At 40.9% G+C, this 9,351-nt stretch overlaps 1 protein-coding gene across 1 annotated transcript in view; it reads right to left on the bottom strand.

The window, feature by feature from the left end:
- The window catches only part of RFWD2 (ring finger and WD repeat domain 2), a 288,015-nt gene that overhangs the window by 116,416 nt on the left and 162,248 nt on the right, over nt 1-9,351 (bottom strand). The window contains exon 17 of the mRNA XM_019528351.1: nt 8,440-8,556. Within this exon, the coding sequence (XP_019383896.1) occupies nt 8,440-8,556 (117 nt within the window). The remainder of the gene's footprint in view (nt 1-8,439; nt 8,557-9,351) is intronic.

Raw genomic sequence — 9,351 nt, 5'->3', positions numbered from 1 at the left:
GCGGGGGGGGGGGGGGTGTTGTTAAACATCTGTAAGCAGCCTTAGTGTATTATCAGCTCCATACAAGGCTACTCTCACAGTCAGATGTGGCTTGAACTGTAAGTGCATAAGGCCTTTCTGTTTACATTGTGAAGTTTTTTACTATGGGACAAGGCACAACATGCTTATGAAATCGAAACCTATTGGCATATCAACATGAACAATGCCATATGTTGTACTGTAATTCAGTATCACTCGTTTAGCATATTGCCTCTTAACCTCAAGACTTCAAGTTATTTGATACACACAACAGGTTCCAAGTAGCCACATAACATACGCCACTTCTTTTCCTTGTGAGAAAGCTTGATTTTAAAGTGAGTCTCCTAAAGGAGTTTGACACAAATGCCACATAATCCCTAGTATAGTTGCTATGAATCCCAGTAATCAGATTTTTTCCTTCCGTTTCAGATCCAGAGAGAGAGAGAGAGAGAGAGAGAGAGAGAGAGAGAGAGAGAGAGAGAGAGAGAGAGTGGTGTGCAATTTATACGACTCTTTAAAGACCTTGCAAGAAGATTCTACGCGAGATCCTTGTAGACCAGTGGCTTTCAATCTTTTTTCATCTGCAGACCCCTAAAAACTTCTGAATGGGAGGTGAGGACCCCTTTGGAAATTTTGAATGGAGGTGTGGATGCCTTTGAATTGTAAGTGTAGGCATTCACATACTTTTGATTGATCACAGTTTTCTTTCACGAGCCCCTTAGACAGTCTGTGAACCCCCAGGGGTCCACAGACCACAGGATGAAAACCATTGTTGTACGCCTAACAAAGGAAATGATCTTGTACATAAGGCACTGTGGGAGATCTGGGATCAATCTTGGCTCTACTACAATTTTCCTCTGAAATCCAGAGAAAACACATTTTTTTCCACCCCTCCATTCCCCAGTTCTGAAACAGAGGTAATATCTTATTCTCCCTACTTTACTGGGGTTTTGTAAGGCTGAACTTAATGTTGCTTGTCTCCTCAGATACTATGCTGATCTTATATAGTAGATATATCAAGAAGGGACTCCCTTTCCAAACACAATAAAAAGGAAGGAGTGCTTTCAGAGGGAGAGTTCTGGATTTAAGTTTATGTATAACCCAGTGAATTTGTCACTTCTTGCAAATAGACTCTGAAGAGTTACATTCATACATCTTACATTAAGAAAACTCTGTATTTAGGCAGTTCTACTGTGGAGCTGTACACGACTTCCTTAGAAGGCAAGCTAGTAAATTATGCAAGGGCCAATGTGTATATCTGATAAATGCACAGATTATCAAAATTCACCTTTTAGTACCATCTCTTTGGACAACTAATTCATAAACCAATTTTTCACCCCTGACACAGGTGAAAAAATAGCTGTGAAAATGTTGCTTCAGGAATTTTTCATTGGATGCACTAAAGACTTAAATACAGATGGTACCTTCCCCTGTGCCCTTTCACTATATATCTGAATGAAAGGAAAAGAATACAGCAGTTAAAAAACCCTCTTGCATCTTAAAGACCTTGAAGCATATTCAGGATATGAAAGAAAAGAGAGGAGATGCAGAGACACCAAGGGGCAGAAAAAATGCAGAAGGTTTTATTGATTTTTATAGGAAAAGGAAATCTCACTGGACTTCACTGCTAAGAAAACTTGTTTTCTAGACATTGTGCAAAATCCTCTATCTTCATTTAAGGTATATCTGACTTTGAAGGAAAGGTGCTTGACTAGGAAGTATTTCAGTTCAACATCATTACATAGTAAGGGGAGTGGAGCAAGTAGAGAGAAAGCCTGAAACTACAAAAACACCCGTTAGTGTTGAAGTCTATGGCTCATGATGCTTTCAAAAAGTTTGACAGTGGCTAGATTACAGGTTTACTGAGACAGCTGCCTCATACTGACAAGCGTTGTCTCAATGACTTCCCTATCTGCCCATAGCCATCTGTGGTCTCTCATCTTCTATTTAAGCTGAAATCTTTTTGGTTCAGGTACCAACTGCTCTGGTTTTATGACACCTCGACCAAAGGGGTCCTAGTTCTTGGGTGGATCTCTTAGGCAACACAAAATTATGAATCATAAATAAATAATAAAGCTAACAGAAGACACGCCTAATGTCAAGACTTAGGAGCAAGGGAATGCTGATGGCTCTATCACTATATAGTATAAGGGAAATAAAAGGTCAGTGGTAACTGCTGACAGCATTACAGCATGGCAGAAATAAAATATTGCTTGCTATCAATAGCTACACTTAGCTTGCTGAAGTTAATATGGGTCTAGTACCGCTGAAACTGTACTAGCTAAACAGTAATCTAGTTGTGAATTGCATACATTTTTAGCCAACCCTATTTTCCTAAGCTGGGGAGCTGTGCTGCTGGAAAATATATGGTCTGAAAGCAATGTTATTGCTGAGGCAGAACAATAACAACTGTAGCCATGATTTATATCACTAATTTCATGATAAAACACCATCCTTTTTTAAAAAAAAAGAGGAAAAGACCAAAAAATTACATGCACTTTGTATTTGGCAGCAATTACAGCTTATACTGCACAGTGTTTCAACTCAGTAAGCATGCAAATAGAATATTTTATTAAAGTCAGAGACAGCTGGGATCTTTCCCTTTTTAAATGCCCTCTCCACTACAGCAAATTTCCTCAGACTGCAGTTAGATTTTACTGCCTCCACCCTCACCCATACAGACATTTTGCTTTTGAGAAAAGCACTTAAGAAACACTACCCTGCCTGCCACCAAATAATATAGGTTTGCCCTCTCTCTTTCTTCCTCTCCCCTCCCACTATTTATTATATTTTATCTTGTCTAAGTAAGCTTTTGGGTAGCTCAAAGGCTTTAAATAACCAATAATCTAGTAAAAAAATTATGTAATCAATATTAGTTACATTACGGGATTTGTTCCTAGAATTGCAACTGAAGCACCATCTATGGCCCACAAGTAGCTCTCCACAGTATATATGAAACTAGTAGTGCTAGAAACTGGAGCATGAGTATTTCACGTTACACTATTTGTATGCAGAGTTATATGGTACAGTTCCTTTAACAGATTTCAAAATCTTTACAAACTAATAAGGCGCAAAAGTCTCTTTCCTAAGATAGGTATAATGAGGCACAGTGGGTTTAAGTGACTTGCTTAAAGAGTCTTAGGGTACCAGTGACAGATTCAGAAATACAGCTTAAAAGTTCTGAGTCTCAGCCCGACATACGAAACTATTTCTTCTTTCCAGACGTTGTCATTAAGTCAGTATCTTTCATTTTCTCCTTTTGCCACCAATTAAATGGCAGAGCCAGAAAGGAGCTTGATACAAAGGAGAGATGGATGTTCTACGCCAAAAGGAATTGTACGCTATGAACTACAATGGGCAGATGAGCAGAGTCAGCACGGTTTTATCAGTAAGAAAATAACAGCCAAAGCTGTTAAAGCAGAGAACCTTGGTTTACAGTGACCATGCCAGAAAGTTTGCTGCCTGGCCCTTGTTCAAAATCAATCACTTCAATACTTCATTCTTTTAGTCTGGTCACAGAGACAGCACACAGCTTAAGTGTACATCTCCTTTGTTAAGCACCCTTGCTCCAAACTTTGCAAAGGAGAATTGGAGCTGCAAGTACACAGCAGTGGTGTAAAGTTATTTTCATTACCATAGCATTTAGGAACCCTGGTTAAGGACCAGGACCCCACTGTGCAACTGATGTACAAACACGAACAAAAACTTGGTCTCTGTCCCAACGAGCTTACAATACAAATATAAGAAAAAGGCAAGAAGTGGACAGAAACATAGCAGGGTGCAATGAAATTAAACAATACTGGTCACCATAAGAGGCAGTAGTCTCAGCCCATCAGGGATCTAATTGCAGTCCTTTTGTTTTGTGGTCATCACAACCAGGAATAGTTTTAAGGAAGGAGTTAAGAGGACAATGAAATAGCTTTTGAATGTTTAAAAGGAGTCCTTCCCAACCATAAGGAGTTGCACTGGGGAAAGCACATAGTTTTTTGGAGCGTTTTTTTAACACTAAAGAAGTGGGCAATGGAGGCAGCAGCTGACATTCCCATAACAAGCAAGAGATGATAAGTATGGTGGGAATAAGTTGTAAAGTACCTTGAAAGTAAAGACAAGCATCTTATATTTGCTGCAATACTGAAGGGGGAATGGTTGGAGAAACGCAGAGATAGCTGACCTAGTTCAAGTGACAGGCTAAGAAAATGGTCTTTAGTTGGCAGGATTCTGAATAGAAATGAACAGGCAAAATTGCATTTGTCAAGGCTACAGAGAAGGATGTTCCATTAATCAATGTGTAATATGGTGAGATCCTAGCTGTGTGAATGGAAAGGAAAGGCTGTATTTCAGGTACGTGTTATGCAAAAAGAATCTACAAGATTCAGGAATATATTAGCTTAAAAAATATCAGTGCTTAAAAAAAAAGATACAAGAAACACAGGCAAGATTGTTCTTTTCAAACAAGGGATCCAAATTATGTTCACTCTCTCCCAATGGAGATATCAACCTACAACCTCCTCTATATGCAAAGAAAAATATGCACTTGTTTTATAATCTGCTTTGCCTATGTGCATCTCCCAAGTTAACTGTAATGCTTTTTTGCTATACTAACTATTGCTCTTCTTTTACAAATATTCTAATTCCACGACACAAAATGTGGAATGTGGTATGAATACTCCCAGCAGCAGGTAAACTAAGTTTTAAAAAGGATTAATAAAATACCAGTAGAAAATTTCTTTTAACTACACCGATTAAAATCAAAGGTCATAATCTGAAATATATTGGAGTTTTGGATGTGGAGGTCTTGAAGTTCAAAAGCTGCTGTCCTAATTTCATAATCTGGATATATGAACTTCGTAAATGGAGGTGCACTAACATCTGGATAACCAGCTGTTGCAAGCAGGCACAGCATTCAATCTTTTAGGGTATGGAATTATTTTTCTTTCCTTGTGTAAACACAGGAGCAAGTCAAGTAACAGCAAAGGACAAGTGATGGAACATAGTTGCTGAAGCAGGATTGCTGCCTGAGTGCTGTACAAAATTCTACACCAGGTGAAATACTATGAAATATTAACCGTTTTATTACAAATTAAGCCAATGACTAATGTGGGTGTGTGAAACAGGCCGTATTCAATTTGGATTTGGCTTGAGTTGAGGACGGTGATTCGATTAATTGATTCAGATCACTGTCCCAATTCAATTCGGCCGAATACGAATCTGAAGATTTGATGCCAATTCGGAGAATCAGCAATTCAGCCACAGAGACAGCTTTAAATGTGTTTTTTTCATACCTCAAGGTACCAGGCGTGGCTCATGAATGCTGTGATGGTGAGGCAGATGGAGTGTCCCATAGGAGTTTGGGCGGCCCTCTGCGCACTCAGTGGCAAACCCATAAGCAGACCAGAAGTACCTCTGGTCCATTGCTGAGTGTGGAGCTTCCCACATGCCCCCCCGGCTCGACGATCGGCCACAGGGGGACCCCAGGTACTCCCCAGACCCAGGAGACACCAGTCGCCAAGCTGGGTGGGGTAATGGCGGTGGCCCCCTGTGCGCTCCCCGGCAGAGGACTGGGAGTGCTTCTGCTCCACTTCCAGGTTGGTTGCCAAGCACACTGGGGACTACCCCTGCACTCCTGGGACACTCCATCTGCCCCACCAACTCAGCGTTGACAAGCCGCCTGGTACCTTGAGGCATGTAGACAAAAACATTTAAAAAGGTGCGTCTATGTCCAAATCATCAAATCAACCCAATTCGGAGGGTTCTGATTTGATTCGGAGAGGTTAAAGGGTCTCCTAATTCGATTTGGATTCAGAGATTCAACCACCGAATCGGGCCAAATCTCTTCCAAATTGAATCAGTAACCGAACCTTCGCACAGCCCTAATGACTAATAGGGCTGTGCAAAATGGCACCGTTCTGTTTCGACTTGAGTGTCAAGGTTTTAATGGAACAGTATTTCATTTCAAATCTCATTTTGATTTGAAACCACCGTTCCGTTTCATCAAAACTGCGATGCTGTTTCAACGTTTCGCCCACATGCTATAATGGGGAAGCTTGAAACAGCCTCTCTCATCCGGCAGGCAGATGGGGGCCTGCAACCCTGGGAGGGCTGCAGGGGCTGTGCCAGTCCTCCCAGGGCTGCAGGCCCCTGATCTGCCTGCCAGATGAAGTAGGGAAGCCAGGTGCTGCCACCTGGGACTGGGGACCTGGATAAAGGAACTGAACCCGATCGCTCAGTTCCCCTCCCCAGCGCTAGGATCGGGCTGGGGAGGGGAACTCAGCCCGATTGCTCAGTTCCCCTCCCCAGTGCTAGGATCGGGCTGGGGAACTCAGCCCAACTGGGCTCAATTCCTTTCCCCAGTTCCATCTAGTGCTGGGGAGAAGAACTCAGTCCAGCTGGGCTGAGTTGCCTTCCCCAGCCCAAACAATCACAGCGCTAGGGAGGGGAACTGATCTCAGGCTCAGTTTCCTTCCCCTGCACTGTGATTGGCTTCCCGCAGCCTGGCCACGGAATGTGGGGAGAGCCAGGGCTGCAGTCCCGACTGAGCCACATGGGGCTGCAGAGCCACTGGGACTGCAGTCCTGGTTCTCCCCTGTCTTCCACCACCTGGCTGCTTCAAAATGTTTCGACTAGCATTGTTTTGTTTGGAGGCTGTTTCAAAGCCCTTCGTTTCGATTTGATGTCGCTGTTTCAAGTCCAAAATGAGTCAAAACAGTGTCAAATTGAAACAGTTGGCGAAATTTCACACAGCCCTAATGACTAATACCTGGAGCATTAATCAATCCAACAGAGAAGAAAAACAGAGATTCCACATTTTATAAAGTAGCCTGTTACTTTAGTTGTCAATCTATTAGTTGACTGTATAGATAGTGTTGGTTCCCATAGGGCAATGACTGGGATGGCCAAATTTGATTGCATCTTGTCTGCTATTTGAAAGGGAATTCATTTAAAATATTGCTCTCTAAAGGAAGCTCTGTTTATTATTCCTGTATTCATCTGATACCCTAAGTGACTCCAGCTATTATAAGTCATATTTCCTTCTTCCTAAAAATAAATGAATTTTGTAAGCATATACGATTATTTGGAATTGGTACATGAAAGAGAAATAGGAAAAAATTACTCTCCCCCTTTGCCTCCTCCACAGTATAATAAACAGTGTACACAAAGTACTTTTTACTTAATATAGTAAAACAAATGTGCTGTGTTGTCCTGAATTCCTATGAAGTTCAAAAGTCGGTTCCAAATCTTATTAAAACCCTTCCATTTTATCATTTATAGTCTGCAAATTATTGTGACTGCAAGATCCATTAGAGATTCTTTTATGGGCAAGTTATTCCTATTATTTTAATACTTCCACATGATTCTTTTAGCAATCATTAAGTGATGAAATATCCATTCTGAATTTCAGTTTAGAGGCTCAGTTTCCTCATCTGTCAAGCAGATGTAAATTCATGGTTCTCAATTTCTCCTCCTCTTCCCCAATCTCTCCCCACTATTAGTGTCATTTTGAATTACACCAATTTAACCTAATTTTTCTATTCTCTCAAAATGTGGATACAGTATTGCCTCTTAATCCAAGATGACTTTCAGGAGGTGCATGTGATAAGGTTCATTTTGGGAACAGTGTGGGCCCTGTGGATAAAACACTGAACTAGTTACTTAACAGAGCTGGGTTTACATCCTGGTCCTGCCCCAGCTTAGTGAGTCACCTTGGACAAATACTTTAATAATTAATAATTCCATGCCTCAGTTTCCCCATCTGTGAAATGGAGCTAATGATACTGCCCTTTGTACCTTGACTCCTTTGTAAAGTGATTTGAGATCTACTGATAACAAATGCTAGAGAGCTAGATATTTTTAATGAATTTTTAAAACTGCTTGTATGCCATATGTCTTGCAGTTCTAACATTCTTCCTAGATTTTGGCCTAATTTCCATCTCTGCTTTGCAAGTTTAGCTTTTCTTAACCCAGTACATTCTAAATGGATGGCAATCCTGATTATCTGATTTATATGACAGAAAAATAAGGCTGGTATTTGAGGTCTTTTACACCTTTGTCAGAGTTGATTCTTGCACATTTTTCCATCAGTTTTTCATAAATAGCTCTTTACTTTCAAATATTGCTAGTGGGTACTGTAATTCAATTCTATGTTTGCATGCTATTTACTAAACTTTAGTGAAACACCTTTGTCAAGCAAGTTGATATTTTACACACTCCAATTTCAATCCACTTTTTGCAACACGTCAACATTAAGTTGCTTTATTCTTAAGAGTCACAATCTAAGCAAAACCAGCCAGGGAATCAGAACATCTGAAGAGATGGGAAACCATTAAGAAGGACTGCCTTGCTAAGCCAAAAACAGGTATAGGAAGAAATTCAGGAGGGATCCTTGTCTGTTTTATTTCCCCATGCTATGCATGTGTTACCTACCTGCACAGCCAAAAGCCAGGTGGTACCTAGAAGAGGGGCTGAACTTGACACAACACACATTAGCCTTGGCCTCAATACTCGCTACTGAATTGTCCAGGTTGGTAGACCACAGCTTCACTGAAGAAACAGAAAATAAAAGGAGACAAAAAACAGATTAAGTGAGACTGAAAACTATTCTAAAAGCAGGTGGTAATCACATATATAACTGGTTTCAACAGACTACTGGGATTTTCATAAGTATTACCACTGCTGAAATGAGCAACCTAATGACCATAAAAAGGGTCTTTGCCAGCACATTCTCAGGTAGAATAGTAATTTACAACTGCTATACACATAATATTGAATGTACTGGTTGATTCAAGTGTCTGTTCTTGTAGAGTCTTGAACTCATTCAAATGACAAGATGCATGCACTGGATGGAAAGACTGCTTCCTTAGATACGTGTGGAAGGGGTACTCTGGTGTCTCTGCCAGGAAGATTCTGTGCACAGGAAAGCAATGAATTTAGCGATGAAGTAGGGAATGAGATAGGAAAATCAGAGAAGAAATACATCAATCCCCACTCCAGCTCCCAGAAAGATACCAGAAACATTTATGGAGCCCTGTCTATATTAACTTTTCCTCCCTGTCCCTCTAATGTTTTCATGAACTTCTGAGAAGCCCATCCAAGAATCCACTAAGTGGAGTGGAGTTGCAAAGGGATCTAAGCAAATGGAGTCCTACAGAGATACGTCTTGGGCTCAGTGCTGTTCAATGTATTTATTAATTATTTGGATGTTGGCATAGAAAGCTTCTTGAGCAAGTCTGCAGATGACAAAACTGGGAAGAACTATGAGCATGCTGGAGGATGGTGGATGCTTCTGAACTTTGCTGGTAGGTTTTGCGTGTTGGCTGCAGGCAAGGCTGGAGCTTT

The sequence above is a fragment of the Gavialis gangeticus genome, unplaced genomic scaffold (genome assembly GCF_001723915.1).
Source record: "Gavialis gangeticus isolate Ggan-Ray unplaced genomic scaffold, GavGan_comp1, whole genome shotgun sequence".
NCBI classification, from domain to species: Eukaryota; Metazoa; Chordata; order Crocodylia; family Gavialidae; genus Gavialis; species Gavialis gangeticus.
The sequence above is the reverse complement of the archived record's forward strand: the minus strand, read 5'-3'. Positions and strand labels throughout refer to the sequence as shown.